General features: G+C 39.8%; 1 protein-coding gene and 1 long non-coding RNA gene across 3 annotated transcripts in view; one reads left to right on the forward strand and one right to left on the reverse strand.

Moving 5' to 3' along the window:
* LOC102030507 overlaps positions 1-16,362 on the forward strand; it is a 71,395-nt gene extending 55,033 nt beyond the window's left edge. For both annotated transcript variants that reach the window (XR_259958.2, XR_259959.2), the window contains exons 2-4: positions 15,097-15,214; positions 15,312-15,399; positions 15,982-16,362. This is a non-coding gene — a long non-coding RNA (uncharacterized LOC102030507). The remainder of the gene's footprint in view (positions 1-15,096; positions 15,215-15,311; positions 15,400-15,981) is intronic.
* Positions 16,363-19,936: 3,574 nt separating this feature from the next.
* Maml2 (mastermind-like transcriptional coactivator 2) overlaps positions 19,937-26,437 on the reverse strand; it is a 188,975-nt gene continuing 182,474 nt past the window's right edge. The window contains exon 5 of the mRNA XM_013511001.1: positions 19,937-23,266. Within this exon, the coding sequence (XP_013366455.1) occupies positions 22,251-23,266 (1,016 nt within the window). The 3' untranslated portion in view covers positions 19,937-22,250. The remainder of the gene's footprint in view (positions 23,267-26,437) is intronic.

Raw genomic sequence — 26,437 nt, forward strand, 5'->3', positions numbered from 1 at the left:
TGGTTTAATATTGAGATCTGTGATCCATTTTGACTTTAGTTTGGTGTATGGTGATAGACTTGGGTCTATTTTCAGTCTTTGGCAGGTGGCAAGCCACTGTTACCAGCACCATTTATTAAAGAGGCTGTCTTTCTTCCAGTGAGTTTGATTGGCCCCTTTGTCAAAGGTTAAGTGGCTGAGTGTGTTTGTGGCTGTGTCTGTTTCTTCCAGTCTGTTCCATTGATCCTCAGGCCTGCTTTTTAGCCAGTACCAGGTTGACTTTATGACAGAAGCTTTGTAGTATAATTTCAGGTCAGGGATTGTGATTCCACCTGACTTGTCCTTGTTGCCATCAGAAGAACCGCTAATCAGATGACAGCTTACATCTCAAGCTCATTCTATACATGAGACAGATGCACAGACTGAGAATCCATTAAGTCGTTCAGAATGTAAACAAACACATTGGCAAAAACCAATTTACATAAAATTGGAGCATATTTAAAAAGTAAAGGCTATTCAGGTTTTCTAAATGTTACAAAACCTTTTTTGTCCTTTTTTAGGCATGTACTGTTTTTGTTTTTACTTTTTTTTTTGTCTGTAATTATAAGCCTAATTTTTAAAAAAGGCATACAAAAGTAAATCTTACAAGGAGGTAACAGGGAGATAAATGCACATTTTTTAAAAAGAAGTACAGTTAACATAATTTGCACAGTGAAAAAGATTAATGCAGAAAATAAAAAAATCAGGGACTGATTTCCAATTGATTGACGTCTGGATTCTGTCCGCTGTCCTAGAGCAGGGGCAGCAGAGCCATCTCATCGAGGAAGGCAGGTGAGGGTCAACCAGAGCACAGTGCAGTCTGATGAATTCTGATCCCACCTGGCAACGAACAGGGAGGGAGCGGAAATGGGTTTCCAAACAAATTTCTTTTTGGTAGCGGGAATTGAACTGCGGACCTTGTGCTTGCCAGGCAGGCGCTGTGCCTCTGAGCTACATCACCCGCTCTGTCCACATGTTCTCTAGCACTTGTTATTTTTAGTCCTTTTGGTAATAGTCATTCTTGCTGGCAAAGGTGCTTTCTCATTGTGGTTTTGATCTGCATCTCCTTGATAACTGGTGATGTTGGACATTTGTGATGTACTTGTTGATCATTTTTGTGTCTTCCTTTGCAAAGGAAGGTCCATTTAGACCTATTGTCTGCATTTCATTGGGTCATTTGTTTATTTGTTATTGAGATTTTGGAGTTCTTTACATAGTGTGGACACAAACCTTTGTCAGACGTACAGTCTGCAAATGTTTCCTCTCCTCCTGTGAGTGTCTTTATGCTGTTGGCTGTTCCCTTCGGCATGCAGAGCATTCCCATACAATGTGGTTTCCCTTGTCTGTTTTCACTTTTGTTTTCTGTGCAAGGGGATCTTGTCCAAATATTACTGCCCATGCCACTGTCCTCAAGCATTTCCCATGTACCTTCTTCTAGTGGTTTCATAGTCTCCAGGCTTAATATTTAAGCCCTTAAACCATATACAGTTGACTTTTGTAGCTGGTGAGAGGTGGAGTCCAGTTTCATTTCTTTGCATGTGGATACTGAATTTTTCTGTCTTTCTCCAGCTTGTGCTTTTAGCCAGAACCAAAGTCAAATGGTCATAAATGTGTGGATTTACCCCTGCACTCTGCATTCTGCTACACTTGTCTGTGTCTGCTTTCATGATGATACTAAGTTGTTTTGATTTCTACAAAACTATACTTGTGCTACATTTCCCCCCACATTTTGAACTGTAATATTCCGTTTAACAACTTTCTATATTGTCTATCTCTTCATACATTCATGTGGTTATTGTTTTTAAGTGTTTTATTTTCCTCTTTGAGAAAGCTGTGGTTTATACGTTATATCTACAATATTGCAGCCCTTTGAATTTGTTTGTATAGTTACTCTGACCTTTGAATTTTGTATTCTCCCATGTTTTCTTTCTACTCATTACTGTCTCTCCATTTGAAGGACTTCCTGTAGTATTTCTGATGGAACGGGTTTGTTGGAGGGTTATGTTCTCAATTTTTGTTTATCTGGGTTTATCTTTCTCTCTCCTTTATTTGTAAAGGAGGTTTGGCTAAGGACAGTATTCCTGGTTGACAAAGTTTTTCTAATAAGAGTATAAAAATCTCATGTTACTCTTTTCTGACCTGTAAGCTTTCTGCTGAGATGTTTTCTGCTAGGAAATAAGGATTCTGATGCGCTATTTGTTTCTTTTCCTTTTGGAAAACTTGAGAATCTTTTTTTCACTTTTGAGAGCTTGATTATAAGATGTCATGGAATACAAGTGCTTGAGTTATATCTGACGGTGAACTTTTATCTTTATCTGGATATTTGTATCCTTCATTAGGTTTGGGAAGTTTTCTGTTATTATTTCTTTGAATAAGCTTTATACTCTTAGGCATATTCAAATACTTCTTAAACCTCAATAACCCCAATATTTCTACTCTTTTAATATTGTCCCAGAAGTTTCTATTAAATTATATTCATTTTGCTTCAATTTTTCTCCTCTATGTATTATTAAATAGCCTATCTTTAAACTCTCAGATTCTTGCTTCTGTTTGGTGTATCCTGCTGTTACCTTTTTATTTTTGCTGAGTGTATTTTTTAGTTGAAGAGTGATTAATTATTTAAAAATTGATTCCATTGTTCAGCTTTTCTGTTAGAGTATCAAAACATTTTTCTGTGTTATCTTCAATGTTACTGAGTTTCATTAAATCAGGTGTTTTAAATTCTCTAAGAATTCTTCCATCCTTATAGTATCTGGTCAATTTCTGGCACCTCATTTTGAATATTTGGTGAGGCCGTGTCTTCTGGGCATTGAAGGATGAGATATTAATTCCCATTTTCCTAATCTCACTTTGTACCTGCCTTTCCAGCAGACAGCTTGCTTTCTTTGAACCTGTAGTCACTTCCCCTGTTCTATCACTAGGTGGTGCTCAGGCCTAGATTAGGTGAAGGTGTGCAGTTGCTGTGTTGCCACAGATTTAGTCCTAGAGGGTAGCCAAAGCCCAGCTTTTTGCACAATACATTAACAGTGTGTTCAGAAAGAGCCAGGAGAGTAATTTGTCCCCACTATCCCCTTCGTGGTGTTGAGGTAGATCAAGATGCCTTATCCATAGTTACTGGCCTCTAGTCAGGTACTGCAGGACTCTGCCTGTCTCCAGGCAGCTAGCACGGGTTGACCAGCTACAGCCTATAAAGACCAGGACAGTACTGTGTTAGGACCAAAGCCCAGTCTACAGTGGGCTGTTGATAAGTAGAGGCATATCTTGAAACCATTGCAACCAGCCACAGGTGATACTAGGTGGAATAAAAGTCTAATAGACTGGGGTTGTGTGTCTTCCCTCAGCATTGGAACTCTTCCTGAGGATCCATCCATCCACAAAGAGGCCTGGGGCTGGGGTTCTACAGGATCTTCACAGTGCTGAGTTTCACCAGCCTACCACTAAGCTCCAGGGCAAAGTCTTGTGTTTACTACTTCTCCTATCCACAGTGAATGGGGTCTTGCACCGTGCTATGCTGTTTGAAGTTGGGGTTGTGTTGGTGAAGACAGTCCCTTCACCACCTGGGCTGATGCTAACACAGGCTGCACCTGAGTCTCACAGTGACAAAACCTGCATATTCGTAAGAGCGTACCAAGTCCTATGAGGTAGCTGGTAGCAATGCAGGTTGACAAATGAGTATTTCCAATTAAGGTGCAGGTCTCTGCCTCATGCTGTGACAGTTCTAGAACCCCATTTGTGAGCAATGGCCTAGGAATAGCTGGGCTGTTCAAGGGTGGGAGACAGGTGGTGGGTGGCAGTTCTAGCATCATCAGAGTTGATGCTAATCTGGTGTTCTAGTCACTTTCTCATCACTGGGACAAAATACCCAACACCTGTAGCTTAAAGCAGAAGGGTTTACTTTGGTTTGCAGTTCAGAAGTTTCAGTCCATGCTCAGCAGCCTTAAACACAGAGATGGTGCAGAAAAAGGCCCTGGGTAAGGAAAAGCTGCCCGGGGCATGGAGGCCAAGTAGCAGAGAGAGAAGGAAGAACCAGGGAGGGATACACACCCTTTCGGGTCATGCTGCCGGGGACCCACCTCTAACCAGCCTCACCTGCTGAAAGCAAGTCTGCTCTAATGTTCCCATAATTGAATCACCTTTCAAAATCTCCACTTCTAAACACAAGAGACTCCTGGGGACACTGTTGGTGTAAACCGTAGCATTCTTCCCCTGGTCCCCAAAAGTTTCACATGCATCTCTTTGTGCAAAATGCCCTTAGTCCATCTGTGATACTCACCTAAGTCTTAACAGCACCAGTATGGCTGAAAAGTCCCAGTCAAAAGTCTCCTCTGAGACTCAAGACAAACTCTTAGCTTTAACCCCTATAAAAACAAAAAAGAAAGTTAAACAATGGTGCAGGGTAAACATTCCCATTTTAAAAATGGAGGAATAGGGAGATAGAGAGTAAGGTAACCAAAGGAAGGCTGCAACTCAGCAGGATAAACATTACATCGTGTGGTTCCATGCTCAGCACCAAGGGCAAAGATGTAAGCTTGTGGCCTTCCTGCACAGACATCCCATGTTCCTGGCTTCTCCAATTTTCTGGGGTCTCCACTCACTGTCCACTTCACTCTCACAGCTTCACGGACTGCCCTGTCAGGGGCACACACCTGGCCTGGCAGGTCCTCTTGAAATTTGGATGGAAACCTTCCCAACTTCAAAACTGTAAAACCAGAGCCATGAGCACGATACCAAGACTTGCTGCAGCTTGAGCAGCAGCTGGATCACGGCTGCAGAGGCCTCTGAGTGCTTGTATCACTGACCTCTGGGAAACATTTTTCTCTTCATCCTAGAAAGAGCAGAGTGCCTGGGGGAATTTTTCTCAAAGTAAGGCCTTTCACTTTTGTAGAGTGAAGGATGGGGTCTTCCTGTTTCCCAGAATGCCCTCAAGCTGTCATTTCTATTGTCCTGATTCACAGTACTTGACCTTTCATTCATGTTAATTTTTTCAGGAAACAAACTGTTAAGAGGCAAAATTTTATAGGCCCCAATTCTACAGGCACTTGCTTGTGGGCCACCAGCAAAAATATTCAAATTATTCAACTTGGCTTTTGCTCCTGATCCTCACGGTGGATCTTGCTAGAAGCAGCAAGCAGTTCACCGGGCAGGCTGTGGTGAGATGTGAGCTCCTAAGGGCTTGGGCAGCCACTCTCCAAACACTGCTTGTTGCAGAGCACATGGCCTTTCTCTTGAGGTGGCTTTTCTCATTGTATGCAGCATACTCAGACATATAGTATTCCTGGCTTCTCCCCTGCACTTTCAGCCTTATTCTCACAGCTTTGTGCACTGCCTTCGTGGGGCACACTGCCTGGCTTCCCAGTCCTTCTTCTAAAATCTGCGTGGAAGCTTCCACGACCCCACACCTCTTAGATTCTGCTTGCCCATAGAACCAGGGCTATGTGGATGATGCCAAGGGCTGACACCAGCTTGAGCAGGAGCAGGCCTCCCTTACATTGTGGCAGCAGAGGCCTCTGAGTGCCTGGATGCCTGAACACTGTGAACTGAATCCTGGAAGCAATTCTCTATGAGGCTCTTCTTTTTTTTTTTTTTGGTACCAGGGAATCAAACTCAGGACCTTGCTCTTACCAGGCAGGTGCTTGTGCAGCTAAGCTATATCCCTGGCCCAAGGCTCTTAACAGCAGGTTGTCCTGGGGCTCTCTTCTCAAAGCAAAGTATTTTACTTTGCATACTTGATCTAGTGAAAGGTAAAGTGTGAGGTCTTACTGATTCCTAAGATGCTCTCAAAGTATTTTTTCTGATTAAAGTGCTTATCTTCTTTTTAATGTGAATCTTCTTAGTAACCACCTCTCCTTCACTCTGAATTTTTAGAGAGCAAAACTAAAAAATTCTGCTCTTCTTTTGGACCAAACTTGAAAATTTTCAAAATTAGATTTTGCTTTTGATTTTCATAATGGATCTTGATAAAAGTAGCAAGCTGTCCTATGCTATGGCTTGAATGTTGGACTACCTTGAAATTTCCTTCACCAAATTCACTAATCCCCTAATCTCAGCCTCCCACAAAGTCTCAGGACATGAGTAAAATGTAGGCAAATTTTCTGCTAGAAGATGACAGACATGGCCTTGAACCCAAGTACAATAATACCTCAGCTCATGAGCACTTCTGTTTGCAAAGAATTCAATTCACAAGCAAAAGTATTCGGCAAAATTTTGCTTCTGTTCACAAACTCTTCATTGGGCGACAAACATGACCATGGCCATCTTCCCCACACAAACAAATGCAAAGGCAGCCATCTTTTCCAAAATCGTAAAAGAATTAAGTTTGTAAACTGAAATACTACTGCACTAATGAAGTCCTTGCTTTCAGCTGAAATCTCCCGAGGTTGGTCTTTACTGTCTGTATTTTTATTGGCATTCTGTTCATCTGCGTTCTGACCAGTGTCTCCCATGAAGCTCAGCATACAGCATTCTAGGGCTTCTCTAGCTGGGATTGTCAAGTCTTTCCAAACTCCCGTGCACTAGTTTCCGTGGCTTCTGACCTCGTGGTCAGGTAGTCACAACAACAGCTTTTCTCTTCACGTCAAAATCTACCTTAGTCCTTTCCTCATTACTGGGAAATGCTTGACAACTGCACCTTAGATGAGGGGTTTATCTTCACTTACGTTTCTCTAGAAGTTTTCGTGTGTAGGCAACTGACTCCAAGACAGTAACAGCATGGAGGAAGGGCCTGGGCAGTTTTGCTCTTAATTCTTCAAGGTAGATGTTTTTCACTGATCCTGAGCACCACACCCCCGCCACACACACCTTTCATTTGTGCTGATGGAGATTGAGCCTAAGGCCTTGTACGTGCTAGGGAAGCACTGCTCTACCACTGAGCCATATCCCCAGCCCTTGAGCTTTCATTTTTTTTTTCTTTTTTTGGTTTTTCTCCGGTACGAGGAACCGAACTCACGACCTTGCGCTTGCCAGGCAGGCGCTTTTGCCGCTGAGCTAAATCCCAGCCCCCGAGCTTTCATTTTTAATGAAAGCAATTAAGGGGATACATTTCTTTATAATAGCTTCTTAAGCTGTGTACGTATTCTTTTATAGTTTAATTATAAGTATTTCTTGTATTTTATTAGTTTTTTCATTGAAATTAATTATATTCTTTTTTATTAGTACATGGTTGTATGTAGTGATTACCTTCATCATGCAGATTTGGTACATGTACATAAGACATCTTCATCCTTTTTATGTCTTTTTCCCTCTCTGTCTTGGTCACCTTCCCATTTATGAAAGGTCTGTCTCCCTGTTTCCTACTACCTTTTATTTTGTTCTTCAATCTATTTACTCTTTGGGTTTCTCATATTAGATACACTTTCAGCATTTTTTTTTACCATCACACTGAATGTTCTAGTGAATACAATACAGAGAAAAAGAAAAAAAATAAGGCATAAAGGTGAAAATAAGATAACTATAACTGTGTGCAGATAACATGATTGTAGAAAATCCTATGTAATCTACAAAAAATACAGAACTGAGGGAAATTAAGAAGACTTACAGTGCACAAAGTTAAAATATAAAACTCAATAGTACAATATTTTTCTTCTTTTTTACAATTTTATTTATTTTCTTAGTACTTGTTTCAGTACATAATGATTACACTGTGACATGAATTGTTTAGATGAGATTTTTTAAAATTATGATTTCAAATGAATTAGGTTTCTTAGTTATCTTTGTTAATTCCTTTCCTACAGATGGATTGTGGGTGGAGAATGTGATCACTAAAATGTTGATCATTGGAAATTTACTTAAATATTTTATGCTCTATAATGTTATCAACTTCCAGAAATATTCAATATTTGAAAAGAATAAAAATCTCATGCTTTAAAAAATGAATGTTCATTCTCCATTCCTTAGGTGAATATTTAATTAATGTTTGATATTTTCAAGATCCTATATATATATCTATATATATAAAAATATATATACATGTATATTTTTTTTGGTACCGGGAATCAAACTCAGGACCTTGTGCTTGCTAGGCAGGTGCTTATGCCACTGAGCTACCTCCTTGGTCCCCTTTGTTTATATATATTAAACAATTTTCAATTTCTGAAAATTTGGTGTCTTGGCTATGCTGGTGCTCACTTATATGCTGTTCCATTTGCATATATTTTGTGATTTTTGACAATGGATTTAATGCTGGTTTTGTTTGAAACTGAATAGAAATTTTTGAAGCCTCCCATTAGTTTTGCACTTTTCTTGTGTAATCCCACAAGGGACACTCCAAACAAAATTTTGTGCTCAGGTTTTTTTGATACATAAATTTTAGGAATGTAAGCTCAAATTCGTACAAATGGAATTGGAACTTTTTCCCTTTGTGATGCTGTAATGTTTATTTAATTTTCATCTTTCCTCTGTTATTGAAATCCTATGAATTTCCAGTTTCCTTCCCTCCTTCCTCTGTCTCTATCTGTCTCTGTCTCTGTTTCTATCTCTGACTCTGTCTCTATCTCTCTTTTTTCTAGGGATAACAGTGCCAGCTTTCTGTAGGGGATCTTTTTATTATAATTCTCATTTTAAGCATACCCTAGTCTATATATTCTGTTTCATACCATGTACAGTTGACAAAAATTCATGTTCAAGTTTTCTGGAGTTCAACTGAAGCTGTCAGGGCATAAACCATCATTGACATTTATTAAAATCTAGGGATTCTTGATTCTACTTCATTTCTGGATTTGACATCTATGTTATTTAGGTGGTAATCCAGTAATTTATTTTTAAATACTTTATTTTTTAGAAAATAGCTCTGCTGAGGTATCTATCAAAGTTTATAAAACTTATCCCTTTAAATTATACAGTTAAGGTGAGACTCCACACTCTGCCTCCCTCTGTCATCACAGAAGTGACCCTGAGTCCTGGAAAACCTAGGGAACTTTGGAAAGTTGGCTGGGAAGGTTCCCAGGAGGGGTGAAATCTCTCAGTCTGCTTCCCACTGCATCATGGGAGTGCACCTGAGTCCGGGGAAATCTAAAGAGGTCAAAAATGACAAAACAAAGGAGCAAAATGCAATCTCAGATATCTACTCCATCCAGAACTAGTCCAGGAGACATCAACATAGAAGAACTTGGAAGTTACACACCTGAAATTTCTGAAATGATAGCAACTGTACAGAACAGCTACATCAGGCTATAGAAAAAAGCAAAGCAGAAATAATCTCTCAGGTAAAAAAATAAATGACAACAATAATGAAAGAATTGCTCAGCATATCAAAAGAAGACATAGATAAAAAATAGAGGAGCACAGAAAAATGATAGAAACTTTAAATAAACAGTAAAGAATTAGAATGTATGAAACAGATTCAAAGATATATCCAGGAATTTAAAAATTCCATTGACAGCTGGCAAAATCATTTGAAGGAAACTGAAGAAAGACTTTCAGACCTTGAAGACAGCACTGCAGCTAGTGATCCTGAAAGGAAATATCTCTTAAAAATAGCAAGGAACCAGGAAATAACAATTCAACCACTGCAAGATGAAGCAAAGAAAAGCAATATAAGACTGATAGGTGTCAATGAAAGAGCAGGAGTCAACATGAATGACATAAAAAGACTATTTGCATAAGTAATAGCAGAAAATTTCCCAGGCATGGGAAAAGAACGTGACATACAGTAAGTGAGGCACATAGAACTCCAATTAGCCATAACCAAAATAAATGTAGACTCAGAAACATAATGATGAAGTTCCCAGAAATTCAGCAAAAGAACACAATATTAAAAGCTGTTAGAGAAAAGAAACACATCACCTATGAAGGAAAACCCATCAAAATCACAGCACATTTCTCAACAGAAACCATCAAGTCAAGAAGAGCTTGGAGTGAGGTATTTCAGGTCCTGAAAAAAAAAAAAATTCCAATCCAGATTAAAGTACCCTGCAAAACTATCCTTCAAAATTAAAAGAGAAATAAGATATGTCCACAACAAAGAAAAACTAAAGAAATTCATGACTGCCAAACCAACCCTACAAAGAGTACTGAAAGATATTCTAGAAAGAGAAAAATGACCACAATTCCATGAACAACAATAGAAAAGATCCACCAAGTAGGGCAGGCAATTAAACAGAGGGCAAAAGTAGGGAACCAACAGTGGGAAATGCACATGACAAAGATAAGGCAATACATATCAGTAGTAACCATTAATGTAAATGGCTTCAATTCACCAATCAAAAGAAGCAGACATGCAGAGTGGATCAAGAAACAAAAGCCAACAATATGCTATATACAAGAAACACATTTAACTCAAAAGGAAATTCATAGACTGAAAATCAAAGGAGGGAAAACAATACTCCATGCAACAAGAACCCAGGAAAAAGCAAAGGTAGCTATTCTGTTTGCAGACAATGTGAATTTCAAACCAAGGATGATCAAAAGAGATAAAGAAGGTCACTACATACTTGTCAAGGGAAAACTGCAAGAGGAAGAGATAATAATCATAAATATATATGCATCAAATGTAGAAGAACCTAACTATATAAGACAAATTTTAACAGACATGAAAAATCAAATAAGCAATTAGACAATTGTAATGGGGGACTTTAACATCCCATTCTCACAAAGAGCTAGATCAACTAGACAAAAAAATCAGCAAAGAACAGAATTAAACCAAACTTGCGAACAAATGGACTTAGTAGACATTTGTAGAGTGTTCTACCGAACAACATCAGAATACACATTCATCTCAGCTGCACACAGGATGTTCTCTAAAATAGACTATATACTAGCACATAGAACATGCTTAAGTAAATGCAAAGGAATTGAAATAGACACAAAAATCCTCAGCAAGGTACTAGCAAACAGAATGCAGCAAATCATCAGGAAGAGTATACACCATGGTCAAGTGGGATTCATATCAGAAATGCAGGGATGTTTCTATATATTCAAATCAGTAAATGTAATACACAATATCAATGGAGCCAAAGACAAAAAAAAATCACATGATCATCTCAATAGATGCAAAACAACTTTTGACAACATCCAACACTCATTTATGGTAAAAACCCTACCAAAAATCAGAATAGATGGTCATTACCTCAATCTAATAAAAGCCATCTATGATAAACCAACAGCCAACATCATACTAAATGGACAAAAACTGAAAGGTTTCACTTTAAAATCAGGACTACGACAAGGATGTCCACCGTCACCACTCCTATTCAATATAGTTCTGGAAACATTACCCTAAGCAATTAGACAACAGTGAGAAATAAAAGGAATAAGGATTGGAAAGGAAGAAGGAAATTATCATTATTAGCAGATGACATGATTCTCTACATACAAGACCTGAAAAATCCACCAAAAGACTTCTAGATTTAATAACTAAATTTAGCAGTGTACCTGGATACAAAGTCAACACTCAAAAATCAATAGCATTCCTGTACACAAACAACAAACACTATGAGAGAGAAATTAGGGCAACCCCACATTTCACAATAGCATCCAAAAAACAAAAAATACTTGGGAATCAATCTAACATACAAAATAAAAGATCTATATAGTGAAAATTCCAATACTCTGAAAAAAGAGATTGAAGAGGATTTCAGAAAATGGAAAGATATTCATTGCTCATGAATAGGAGGAATGAACATAGTGAGAATGGCCATACTCCCAAAATTATTATACAGATTCAATGCAGTCCTGAGCAAAATACCATTAGTATACATCACAGATATAGAGGAAACATCCCTAAAATTCATCTGAAACCAGAAGAGATGTAGAACAGCAAAAACAATCCTGAGCAACTAAAGCAAGGCAGAAGGAATCATAATCCCTGACTTGAAATTATACTACAAAGCTACTGTGATAAAATGTGCATGTTACTAGCAAAAAGACAGACCTGATGATCAGTGGAACAGATTAGAAGATGCAGACACAAGTACAAACACACTCAGTCATTTTATCTTTGACAAAGGGGCCAAACATGTTCACTGGAAGAAAGATAACCTCTTTAATAAATGGTGCTGGAAAAACTGACTCTGTACATGCTGAAGACTAAAATTAGATCCACGTTATCTTATCATAAACTAAAGTCAAAATGGATCAAAAATCTAAACATTAAAACAAGAACACTAAATCTACTCTAGAAGACATAGGGGTAGGCAAAGAGTTCATGAACAAAAACCAAACTGCACAGGAAATACTTCAAAGATTCAACAACTAGTATCTCATTTTATTGAAAATTTTTTGCCCATCAAAAGAAATCACCAACAGAGTAAAAAGAAAACCAACAAACTGGGAAAAAATTTTAGCCAATTGTCCCTCAGACAAAGGACTTCTATCTAGAATATATACAGAATTTTAAAAATCAGGCCCCCAAAATTCAAAGACTCAATCCAAAAATGGGCATCTGAGATGAATACACACTTCTTGGATGAAGAAATATAAATGGCAAGTAAATATATGAAAAAATTGTCAACATCATTAGTTATTTGAGGAATGCAAATTAAAACAACACAAAGATTCCATATCACCCCAGTAAGAATAGCTATTATCAAGAAATCAACCAAGGCTGGTGATATAGCTCAGTGGAGAGCCTGCCTGGTAAGTACAAGATCCTGTGTTCGATTCCCAGTACGAAAACAACAACAACAACAACAAAATAAATGTTTAAAAAAGCAAAAGAAACACTTCTCCACTCTTGTTGCAAGTATAGACTGGTACAACCACTGTGAAAATCAGTGTGGAGATCCCTCAAAAAAACTAGGATTAGAGGTTTTATTCAATCCAGCTATTCTGCTTCTGGGTATCTCCCCAGAAGAATTAAAAAAATCATCACAGCAATATGTGTGCACCCATGTTTATGGCAGCACAATTTGTAATAGCTAAACCTTGGAAGCAACCCAAATGCTCATCAACTGAGGAATGGATAAAAAAGTTGTGGTATTTTTATGCATGGAGTATTACTTACCTACAAAGAAAGATAAACTCAAGGCTTTTATAGGTAAGTAGATGCAATTAGAGACCATATGCATAAGTGAAATAAAGCAGAACTGTATGTATAAACATGGTATTGTCTCCCTAGTGTAAGAATCTGAAAGAGTAAATAAAATCTGAAAGGTACAACAGATATTGTGAAAGGGAAAGAAACTTCTCAAAAGGAAAGAACAACTGGGATGAGGGAAAGGAGAAAAAAATAGAAGGAAGGGGGAAAATACACACACACACAAGATAGATAAGATAATTGTACTTCTAATTTCTATTGGTTTATTGAGAGGAACAGTTAATTAATTGATCATTCTCATATGCCTATATTTGGTTATCTGAGCAACTAGTTTGAAGATAACAACAGGTAATACAACCACCATTGTTAATTTCCTGCATCTTGTTTTGAAATTCTGTATTATTTTATTGTTTTTGTGCTGCTTTGTTTTCATTATTTTGTTTTGATTCTTTTCTCTTTAAAGTAAAAAATAAAAAATTATATAATTAAGTGATTTTTAATACTTTCAGAGCTGTGCAGTCACTACCATTGTACAAGTTTAGAACATTTTCTTCACTGCCACCTCAAAATACCATTGGTTCCGTTAGCAATCTTTCTCCCCTTCATCCCCCAGCCCTAGGCAATTACTAATTTACTTTGTGTCTACGGATTTCTCCATTCTAGACACTTTACAAATACAATCATATAACATTTGATGTTTTGTGACTGCATGGTTTCACTGACTGTAATGTTTCTAAAGCTCTTCCATGTGATAGAATGTACCTTCCATGTTACAGCATTTGTTGGCAAATGATATTTCCCTATTTTATCTATTAATTTGGTGATGCATGTTGTTTGTTTCTACTTTTTGATACTAAGAATAATGCTGCTATGAACTTTTATGCACTACATTTTTTAAAATAATTTTTTTTGAGGCAGAGTCTTACTATACAGTTCAGGCTGACCTTGAACTCAATATGTAGCTCAGGCTGGTCTTGAACTCTTGCCTCAGCCTCCAGAGTGCTGAGATTAATAGGTGTGTGCCACCATGCCTGGACATACTACATGTTTTTGAATGAAAATATGTTTTCATTTCTATTGTGCATATACTTTAGAAGAAAATTACTGGATTAGGGTGCTGGACTAGACACACACACAAGTATATATTCACATATTCATATGTATGTATGTTCCCATAAAATTCAAGATTATGACTTGTTTAATGTTATTGTAAATGACATGTTTTTCAAGTTACACTTTGTAATAGCTGGATTTGTGCACTGGGATTTGTGTGTCTAGTACAGTTACAAAAGAATTGTGGATGGAGAATATGATCAGTAAAGTATTGGTCATCTGAAATTTATGGAAGTATTCTATGACCTACAATTTTAATGTTTTCACAAATATTCCACACTTCAAAAGAATGAAAGTCTCATAGGGTTTTGGGGTCACTCTGTGTGTAACTTTTGAAAAACTTCTATACCCTTTTTCAAGTGTCCCTATTATTTTACATTCCCAGAAGCAGAGCATGAGGGTTCTAATATCTGCATATTTAGTGCACACTTGCTATTGTCTGTTTATTATAACTATACTAGAAGATGTGAAGTATTGCATAATTTTGTGGTTTCATTAGTGATACTGAATGTCTCATTTATTACTGAACATATACATGTATGTATATGTATTTATATTCTTGGGGAAAGGCTTATTCAAATATTAAGCCTATTTTAAATTGAGTTGTCCTTTTGCCATTAAGTTGTAAGACTTATTTGTATATTTTTAAATACGAGTCCCTTATCTGACATATGGTTTGTAAATATTGTCTCCCATTCAATGATTATCATTTTTTTATTCACAGTGGCTTTGAAACACAAAAGTTTGTGATTTTCATGGTTTAATTTATCTATTTTTTAATTTTTGTTTTTGGTGTCAGGTGTAAGATATCGTTTGTTAATCCAACCATATATGGTCCTTATCCACCTAAGAAAATACTATAATGTAGTTATAATGCATGTCCCCATGTTGGCTTTTCCAATAATATTTTTGTGTAGTCTTTCACAGATAATCAGTATCTTGAATTTATGTTTATCATCCCCATGCATTTGTACTTTTCTTATTGTCATTTCCAGCCACCTGCTTCCCTGCCCTCCACTACTATAGAAGCGATAACTCTAAACGCTTAACACCCAGCTTCTCCTGAAGATGCGACAGGGTATAAGACAGTCACGAATAACAAGGCAAATTTATGTAAGTCTCTGGACTGATGACCTTTCCCAAGTGAAAAGGAGAAGCCTTGCTATTGACAACAGTTTTTGCCTTTACTGTTGTCTTCCCATTTTTATAGCTCATAACAGAGACATGACATTGGGTTGACCATGTCTCTACAAGGTGACAACAGTGAAGAATGAGACTTCTCTGCATCCTCATGAAAGGTGAGCACAGCCTCCGTATCTGATGGTATAACTGAAGCACTGTCATAGGTCAGGACTGCCGTATAGATCCCCATCTTGCTTGAGACAAATACTGCGTTTCATCAAAGACAAGATGCTATCAATTATGAGAGATGGCATTATCCTCCTTTCCATTACAGATGGAAAAATACTAATCATTAAACAATACTGTAATGTTTTCTCACCACATTGATTGTAAATTGTGACTTAATTTTACTGATAAGAACCTATGACAAACGTGTTTCGTAGGGTCAATGAAATACTTTTAAAACTTCCACATTTAAACTATTGTAGTTGGTATTTCATATTCTTGCAGCTGAACAGTTTTAATACTTGACATCATTCTTTAATAAACAGAAAAATACAGGTTAAGGAATCTGAAAGCTGGAGAGGAGAATCAGGCTTGCCAGGAAAGCTGTCTGCTGCTGTAGGTCTGCAGTTGAAGACAGCTGAGAGTCCATTGATCTGCGGACTTGTTACGCCAAACCAGACCTACTTATTGGCAGGTTTATTCCTTGCCTTCTTTTCTGCTCTTTTAATGCACACCTCTTGGCTTTATTCCAGCTGAGTTCAGCAAACTTAAGTCCGACTGCAGAGCAGAAGACGACAAGGCGGTGGTGGTGGTGGTAGGTGATTGGGTTCCTTCTTCTCCTGTCATTAGTCACCTACCCATTAGCAGCTGGAACTCTTCACCGGGTCTGGTCTCGACCAGATGGGCCCATCAGGGCGGCAGCGTCTGCTTCACGAGCCTGGCCCCTTGTCTTCTGTCCTTTCACCCAAGGTGTGGTAAGGCCTTCTGGCTTTGGTCATGTCTGGACGGCCCTCACCATTTCCTGTTTTCTTCTCAACTTGTCTCACCCGTGTAACCAATTCCTTACATTAAAGTCTCTCTGGCCCTTGGAACACTTGAAAAAATTTTAAATTTCTTTGATGAAAAATAAATTGATACGCTTAAAAATTTGGATTCTCAGTTTTACACTGAAATTGTTGCATGCTAAGTCAGAGAGGGGAAGTCTAGCAGGACACGTGGCTGAGATTGGAGAGAGTTCCCTGGCTCCCCTTGCTGTTTAGTATGTGGACCCATGGAGGGAAGGGACAGTTATCCCCACTGGAAAATATTACTGCATGCAGCCTGAGGAAAGAAGAGAATTTTAAATGCCTTTCTCCAGCCATTGACTTGAACGCTCAGAGGCATTCAGATGCCCTTTCTCTGCGTCCTCATGAAAGGTGAGGTGTTTTCTCCTTAGGAGGACGTGACATATGCATGTTGGATTCTCTTCCAAACAGAACTCGTTGTTATTGCTAGCTTGTTCTTTCTTCACAACTGTCTGTTTTGGGGATAGCACCGGGTGCGTTTACACATCTTTGGGGAATAGGTCGTCCGTCCACATTAGCCTGGAAGAAAAGAGTACCTCACTGAGGTGTGTTGGACTTGGAAGTGGGTGCAGCGTGCAGATGAGATTTGACTGCATCTCTCTTGGGAGGATGTAGGTGTGCCTGGACCCTTAGTATAATTCTAAGTTGCAGATGTGGGAAAAATAGTACACATGGAACTAGGGCAGCCAGAGGCTATAGTCGACGTTTGCGATTTTGTTTCACATCTCTTGATTTCTTATGACAGCTACAACTTGATTCACCTTTGTGAATCAGCTCATCCCCACACTCAGTTCACGCGGCTTGCTTAGTAGTAACACTATTTCTGCCTAAGGAGTAGCCCTGAGCCTGACTGATACCACTGCTCAGGGAGGGCCCACGCACTAATCAGTCGGTGAGAGGCCGCGTTTGACCTTTTGCAAGGGAAGCATTCCTGGTTGCTCGAGCTGGACCTGGAGGAGTGGATGTAAGTGTGGAGCTTCTAGCAGCTACTTTGTCACCATGAGAGAAGCAAGTCTCTCATGGCGACAAAGTAGCTGCTAGAAGCTACTTTTGAGTAGCTAGAAGCTACCTTTGAGGATGGAGCCAGGGTGGAGGGAAGCACAGATGAGAGGACACGAGAACCAAGGTTTGATGAGTTCCCGGGTTCAGCTATGTCTAAATGCAGGGCACTCTCCTGGAAGCTTCGGCTGAGAGATCCGGTGAATTCCTTCCTCCAAGTTCACTTGAGATATGTTTATGTCCTTTCCTTCTTTTTTTCCCCATTCTTTTTATTGAAATAATCCTCTAAGAAGATTCTGTATATTTATACTGTCGGATATTCTTTTTGTCTCCCTCCCTTCTTTTTTCCTGAAAGAATATTAACAATTATTTAAAAGGTATCAGTATATTCACACATCTGGAGCCGAAGAGTACTTAACTTGGAAAAATGAACTTTAAATGTTATTTATGCAAACAAACAGCAGTTCTCTGTTCACATGACTGCACCCAGGTTTGGGGCTACAGCATTTGTTTTTTGTGGTTTTTTTGTTTGTCTTTTGGAGACAGGGTCTCGCTATGCAGTTCAGGCTGGACTTGAGCTCACTTTGTAGCCCCTGCTGCCCTCGAACTCGCAATGATCCTCCTGCCTCAGCCTCCCGAGTGCTAGGATTACAGGCGTGCACCACCACGCCCAGTTTACAGCATTTGGTTTTAAAATTTAATTATCTAAGTATGTTACATGCATCTACAAATCTGCTAATATGAAATTCATTAATCTGTGTCACTAAATCTAAGGTAAATATATTTGCTTAATTCTCATAGAACGGGTTTTTAGTTGTACTAACTGCTGCCAAAGAAACTGACCCTAGGGCACTACCTGTACTTCATTCCTTGTAGGAACTTAGGACGCATATTTAAAAGAGGTGGCGTGGCTGACAACAACTCACGCAATTTCATTAATAAATATCCAGTGAAGCTTATAACTTAATGTCATAGTTTTCTCCTCTCTAACAGGCAGGTATTTTCTTTATGGAATTCTATTCTCACCAGAAAATGAGCACTTACCTCTCCCTCCCACTTGCGGGTCTCCAGGGCTTGATCTGCGTCAGCAGGCACCTACGTCTACACTGCCTGTTTGTCTACAGTTTGGCCCTGGCAAGCTTATGCTAAAACACTACTTACGACTTAATTGCATAGGGTGTGGACGCTTGATTTAAAAAAGCTGACTGACAACTGGAAATTTTCTAAATTTTGAATGATAAATGATTTCTGTATCTTAAAAAGGATGCTATCCAATCTTTTCAGAAAATTTTTTACTTAGTTTTGAAAGAAATCAACCACATAGCTCTGCACTTGGAAAGGAATGTGGGATAGTCTAGCCCCAAACCGTCTTCTTTCATAACGAAACATGTTTGCAGAAATACAAAATGGGAATTGTGAGAAATGGATGAAAAATCTCAGCTGTTTCTGGCAACCACGCGCTGAGCAGAGCCTGAGCCGTCCGTCTTTTAGGGCACTGTTACCCTTCCATTTCCTCTGAACTCTCTTCATGGCTACGTACCGAGTCCGTAGATAGTTAGGAACTATGTATCACTTTTTGTTTGTGTATTATTTATTTTTATTGATGTTGATTACTGTCTTACCATGTAGGTTCTGTGGGGAAAGGATAATGCAAAATATCAATTTTACTAGGTCTGTTAATAGTGGTAAAAAAGGATGATTTCATACACTTTTTTTGCAGAGGGGAAAGCATGATCGAACCATAGCAGCATATTTAGACAGTGGGAAAGGGGAATTTGGAATGGTTCCTCGTACTTCTGACAAAAGCCCACCTTTCTCTCACCCCCCTTGATTTTTAGGGAGGGCCGTGTAAGCGTGCTTAGTAGGGATGTGTGCTTAGTAGGGATGTTTGCTGAGCCCTGTGCTCACTCAGCCCGGTCTGACTATGCGCCACACACAGGCCGGGCGAATATCCACAGCACCTGAGAACTCAGCAGTGTCTCCCCAGTATTTGGTAGATACAACATGAATAAAATTTTAGTATCAACTTTCTAAGTGATCTGAAAAACATGGCAAGCAAAAGGTCAGCATTTTGCTAGTAATACAAGCTTCTTACAGCAAAACTTGCCTTTCAGTACTCATTACTATTCATGGTTCTCGGGACTTCCTGCGACATACTAACGGATTGCTCGTGATGGTAAGTACGATTTCATACAAGAAAACAGCTGCTGAATTTTAAAACTATTGTTTACACATGGAATTACATACAATACAAAATATTGTTTCACGAGTTGAAATCTTTACACTTACGGGTACAATTACAGTAATGCAGGTAATAGTGCATTTACTTAAAGCAGAGTTATTTCTCTTCATCGGGCTTAACACAAGCCCAGAATGAATTATTTGCTTAAACTGCCTGCTAGCCTTTGAATAAAAAAAAGAAAGAAAAATTACTTTTAGCTCCTGTGTAACATGTCGGGATGATAAACAATGCCAAAATTAAATCGTCTGGTATTTCTATAAATGGGAGATCATCTTCCAATAGCTCTTAAAGTGTAAATCCTAAGGCTCAGGCTCAGTGTGTCTATCAAACTGTCATTATCTCAGCTTTCAGGAAAATTACATCACCTTTGGTAATAGGCTGCCAACAAACAGAAACTATGGATTACACCATTTTTTCCAAAGAATCCTGTATTTTAATGAATAGCTGAATAAATAGACAATTATGAAATTCACATTAAGATAGAAGAAAATCCAAACATTCTGATTGCTTTATCTCATAAATCTGATAGCTACTACAAAACATACTATTTATGTTAGGGTAAAAATAAGCTGAATTACAGGAGTGTAGCTGGGAAGTACTGGCAGATATATACAGTAACATGGAGGAGCCATAAAATAAATTGTTTATATGTACATTATTTTTCCTCTTTTTTGCATGAAGAAACACTGTTTTATAAAATGGGAAAACACACAGTAGACCACATGCAACGAGGGTTAATACAATGTGCACGGCAGAATAATCAAATAAGACACATGACCTATTGGCTTAATAAAGAATTTGGGAGCAGAACAAAAAGGAAAGGTATGAAACCTGGAATGCTTTCTTACTGAGGTTTCAGAATATAAATTTGTAACAAGCCTCTTATAGTTTTCAAAAGTTCCAACTAGACCACCTATGATTTAAGTGTGGAGCTAAAAATAAACCATCATATTATACAAAACTTTGCATATTAGCATACAAAAGGTAACAATTTACTTTTTGTATAAAATATAACCTTTTGATAGTATATTTATTTCACATATGTATAAATATAGCCCAAAGAATATGCTTTAAGTATTTCTACCAAAATATTCTTTACAAAAGTTTACAAAACGAGTGATTTATTTATATTTACACATCAGCACAGAAAAGACTCTGGGCCAGTGACGTTGGTGCCGTGCAGAGGAAGGAGCCTGCCTCGGCACGCTTTACAGCTTGGGAGAGGGCTTTGCAAAGCCTTCAGCGTGTGTTTTCTTATTGAACAGATATTTAAAGACTTGTTAAAGATTTATTAAAATGACTTTGGTTAAATGACGTTTGATATTGGAATATGTGTATGCCTGATTAAAACGCTGAAGACAACATTTGCTCCCCACAAAGCAGTAAAATGTTAGTGACTTTTGCAGCCATCCTACGTCTGCATGGTTTCCCCACTCACTAGCTCATCTGTAAGTGCTGAGGAGAAATGACCTAAAACCCCTTATACGATGTGGAACACAGCCCTGAGAGAGAGAGCCTGGCTACGAACACCCCGTGGTGTGACAAGGACTCATCCCCTTAGGGACAAAAGAATGAATATGCCGCTGCTGATGGGCCACATTCTATTTCGCAGTTCACCCACATCCAAATAATGATCCGAAGAAGGGCAGACTTTCTCTCTCAATTATGCTTCCTTCTAACCTCTATAGAATAGATTTGCACGCACTCATATCTGCCACTCCTGTTTCTTATCTCCAATCCAAATATAATACTTTTAATTGGAGTTTTGGTCTCCAGATTTTCTATCCTTACAAAGCAGTCTCTGGTCATCAAAATAAGTAGAGAGGCAAAGCTCAATTTCCCTCCACTTGGGAACAGACCTGTGTCCATCAGTCAAAAGAAGTAATAGCTCAGGTTATTTGCGGCCAAATAAATCTCCGTGACAGCAATGTCCAGGGTTTTTTTTAAAAAAACAAAATCTGATGCAGACAAGTGTACATCAATATTTCAGCATAATTAGGCCAGGTCTAGGTTATACTGAAAACTTGCTTGGGAATGGATTTGGAAATTGGTTGCGGAAGCAAAAATCGAGTTGCACAGCTCTGCATTCTTACTTCCTCACCAGACACAGCATCCCACGAAGGCGTAAAATGTGTGGAAAAACTGCAAAAATAAATACTGGGTCCAGAGGGGAAATCTATAACCCACTACAACCCACTCTGGCTTACATACGACACTGCTTAGTTACTTCAAACAAACCTATAATATTTTGATCTATCTTGTAAGCTTTAGGAAAATTAAATGAAAAGATAGTGGAAAAATTAAACCACACATATCTATTAAAGCAAATTAAAGAACTTTTTGTTGTTGCTTAGAACTAGTATTACCTTATAACACTGGGTTAAATAAGCTACAAGTTCTATTTTCTTTCAGAGAAAGTGTGGGAAGCCTATGTTACACAATTAATTACACACTGACATCACAGTTCTGTTTGGATAATGTGTCCTGGGGCTTACACGGGGAAAAGTGACCCAAATGTTTTACTTTAGGGTTTGAGATTTTTAAACAAGAACTGGAACCAAAACAGTCACCACTGCAGTTACTTTCTGCTTTCCGCCTTTAAGCCACAGCCTCCTCCTGTAGTCCCCCCGGAAGTCAGCGGTTCGGCCTTCGCTGCGTCCTTGCCGAATACTGCCTTTCAGAGCGCAGAGTCCATGAACCGTCTCCCGTTTCTCCTTTAGGAATTGTTTCCCAAGATTTCGTCCAGGTTTATGTCTTTCATCCAGTCGTCATTGCCGGGCTCTGTTTTCAGTAAAGAATCAATGAAGTCGGCATCGCTGTTCAGGGCGGGACCCATGGTGTCAGCCTGTTGGCTGAGGAAGTCAAAAGCTAAGTCACTGCCATGCTCACTGCCCTGGAAAGCCCTGGCACTTTGGTTGGATGAAGGAAAACTGTTGGGTGTCAGGGATGGCGGCTGGCTTATGCCTGTCCTTGTCGGATTCAACCCAGTTCCTGGCTGGTTCAAAGTAGACACAATTTGTGTGCTTAGTTGACTGGGTCTGAGATTCAAACCCCTGAGTGGACCCATGGTCTGCCCATTAAGGGTTTGGTTCATTTGGTTCATGGGTCTCATTTGCACGGCTGGTGTTAACTGGCTCGGAGGAGCCACTGCCCTCTGGGTAAACTGCTGGCTACTCACTGCCTGTTGTAGTGACTGGTTTGGGGTGTAGGCCGCAGGGCTGCCTGTGGGGAAGTGAACCCCTGTGGACTTCAGAGCTTCCTGCTGTTTGGTTGCTGCTTCCTGAGAGGCCCAGTTCACTGCTGTTGTGTTGGATGTGATCACTACATTCGATGTTCTCTGGGCTGGCATGCTCGCCATACTGTGGGTTAAATTTGGTCTCAATTGTTGTGAATTACCAACAGATCCAGTTCCAAAAGCGGCCACATTGCTACCGTTACTTGGCCCTAAGGTAGATGGCCGTGGCATCAAGGGGTTGTTTTGGTTTGTTGTCAGCTGATTTGGGTTCCTCTGCTGGGTCAGTTGATTCCTTCCTGAAGGCATGCTGTATGTGCCAGGCTGACTACACGGCAGATTCCCGTACATCGCTACGTTCTGGACTGCTGTGGATAACGACGGCACCCTTGTCCCGTGGGAAGCGGACATCAGGCTGGTATTCGGAGTTAAAATGGTGTGCGTTGAAACTGGGTTCGTCAAAGCCTGGTTCGAGTGTAAACTCATGGTAGAGGAGCCACCTAGAAAAGAAAGGAGAATGACACTCGTTCAGAACACAGACCGTCTCTTCTTTTCAGCAAGTTGCCCAAACTTGTCAGCTCATACGCTGTCAGGCGCAAGAATAATTTAAGAGAAATGATCATGAAACACGTTATGTAAAAGCACTAAGATAGCTTGTGGGTGCAGGGGAGGGCACCAAGCTACTTCCTGCTTAACAGTTTACTCATTAAAGAAAAGCGAAGACGACAACAAGGTGGTCCTGTGTAGGGTTCACTTCACTCCTCTCCGGAGTCATTGAGGAGAGATGACAGTGAATCTTTCAGTTTGACTTACCGCACTCTCAGTCAAAAGAATACGATTTTGATTAGCAGCTGTCGTGAAATCCGGCTATTACAGAATCATGCTGCTGTTCACTCTGGGCCCCGAATAACAGAGAGTGAATGAATCCAGTATGTGGCCACTAGACTGATACTCCTACCCTCTGGCCTTGAAAATCGCAGCCCACTCTTCAACTACATCCTCCCCATCGGAGAAGTCACCACAGTGGCCCCCCAGTGTCCCGTGGGTAAAGTCTCATCTCCGTAAGGCTCTGGACTTCGGTGTGACCCATGCTCTGGTTATCATTTCTGCACGGGGAGCTTTCTGCTTCAGAACATACCATCACTACTGCAGCATTGCTGAGAACACTACACGCCACCTTCGCTCACACCATTTCCCTCTCACGTGGTGACTTTTTATTTTGCTGAGTTCTCCCAGCTTTGGGTCAGTGCTCACGCTCCTCTGTTAAGCTTCTCTTTTATTCCAGGCTCATCCCTCTAGTATCAATTTTCTCTTTATCAACCACCTAGCACTCAGGCAATCCGTGGACCCTGAAGTGCCTGCCAGTTAAATCAGGGCCTGTCAATCACTGCTTGGATGTGGGACAACGCCTGACACATATGTTGCTGAACAGGAGAATGCCCGCAACACACAGTGATCAGCAACACACTGAAATATTCCTGGTTTGGGGGTTTAGTGTCATCATGGAAAAGCATCTTGAAAGGCAAAAGTGGAAGAGAAAACAGTGCCTGATAGGTGAGGCGTTTCTGCCCGTTTCCTTCACTGTCACATTCCCTAAGTCGAGCAGACGGTGCACAGTCGGTAGTCATTCGCTGTTTTATGTTGAGAGACTGAAGTCAAGCAAAACTGGGAGAAAGATATTCTTATGAAATACTCTCCTCGAAGAAAGGCAGGCAGGCCCACAGAATCAGAAACACTGAGAAACACTGAGTTACACACACATACGATATTAAAATTCAGCGATGAGAAGTGTATGTCTGAAACTGCAAATTCAGGAGTCCCCTGCAGTCTGAGGATACCTAGTATTAGTACAGATGGCTAAACCAGGTAAAAATGACAGGGCTAGGCCCTCAGGGGAGTCAATACAGAGGATGCAAATACATTGCAACTGTGGCCAGAGGCACATTTGTTGGAGGCCCGGCCTCGAGACAAAGACAAGAGGACCAGGCCTACATGCCTCCCCAAGAGACCAGCAATAAATTAACATCTGTCACCCCAGCGGGTGGCCAAGATCTCCTGACTCACCTCTTCCTAAAAAGCTCCTTGTCCTTTCCATGATCACGGACTATGTGGCCTGCTTCCCCATGGGATGAGTATGTCTTAAGCGGCTGAACTTGTAGTCTTACCGGTTGATCACAGTTCTGCCCCGTGTTATACCCACTGTGTGATATTGCTCTATGAAGCTTCCTCTGTGAAGTGGAGTCTGCAGCAACCCATTCTTTGGGTCCTCTCTTGTCTCCCAGGAGCTCTCTCTGTCTGAATAAATATTTCCTCCTCTTCACTTCCAATGTTCCTTAGAATTCATTCTTCAGTTTTGGGACATACAAACTCTGTGCATCTGACATCTAGCAGGTTGAGAATTACACTTGCCCCCTATAACAGTTCGATACACAGCTTAAAAGACTGAAGGCCAAGTGAACAAAGGTACTGGCAGTGTTACTTTTTCCAAATAAGTCCCAACAGGAACGGTCTCTCACAATCTCTTTGTATCGCTAATCTTGATACAAGGCCCTGCATTGTGGAGTGGGCAGGAAGTGTTGGATGAAGATAGATTACAGCCAGACAGAAGACACTAGGATAATAACGGAGAGTACACACAATGCTAATGAGCTGAAGCAACACTGTCTTTAACCTCAAGATTTTGTAACAAGGGAGTTCGCGCTCTGCAAATACTATGGAAAACACTCAGAGGTTTCAACAGTCGTCCCCTGCAGATGCCCTGATTAAAACAGCAGCAACAACAGAGCCACAGTATGCCCTAGGAAGATGTAGGAGAGCAGCAGTGTTTGTAAACAAGCACAGTAGAAAGACCTTCCCCAAAGATCACAAGATAATAATAACGGCTAACATTCAGGAGTTCTTAACACGTGACAGAAACTGGTCCAGGTTCCTTTTGTGCTTCCTTTCCAGTATTAACATCTGGGAAATTTGATTAAAATACAGAATAATAGCAGTTTGTGTTGTGTTTTGCTGCTAAGTAAAGCGCTCTACAACAGTGACTCTTATTTGGGGAGCAGAAAGTTTGTTGCTAAGGAAAATGCAGGTGCCCTGAGAAAAATGCCCACATGTGACAGAAGGAACTGTTAGGTACCGATCCACTTTCCCACCTCCCTGTCTTTCTTAGAAAGAGAGCGTTGACTTTGTAGAATGTATTCTGTTGATAAACCACATTACTCAAACTTCCTTGCTGACAGAGTGTCCAAATGAATATATTCTGGCCAAAGGTGGAAGTTAGTAGACAGGAATCTGAGAAAACTGCTTTACAAGGGGAATATGACTTACTTGTGAGGATATTTTACTTTTTCCTCTGTTTTTCTTCCTACCTGAAATATGGATGTGAAGGTTGGTGGTGTGTTGGCTACAAGCAGCCTTAGGATGGAAGCCACGCACGTGCTAAAGGAGATAGAAAGCAGCCTAGATTCCTGATAGTGTGGAGTTATCGAATCAGCCCTAGACTACTGTCCTTGGGATAACCCTAAGAATGGGAAGAGAAATCCTAAACACCAACTTGAATTTGTATATTTCAAGGGGATCCCAGCTTCTCCAAGGCGCGGGCAAAGGCCATGTTCCAAATAATGCACATCTTGTCTTTCAGTCTCTCTGAGGACAGCAAATGGTGAATCCTGTTTTTG

Source organism: Chinchilla lanigera, unplaced genomic scaffold, assembly GCF_000276665.1.
Source record: "Chinchilla lanigera isolate Chin_1 unplaced genomic scaffold, ChiLan1.0 scaffold00011, whole genome shotgun sequence".
Taxonomy (NCBI): domain Eukaryota; kingdom Metazoa; phylum Chordata; class Mammalia; order Rodentia; family Chinchillidae; genus Chinchilla; species Chinchilla lanigera.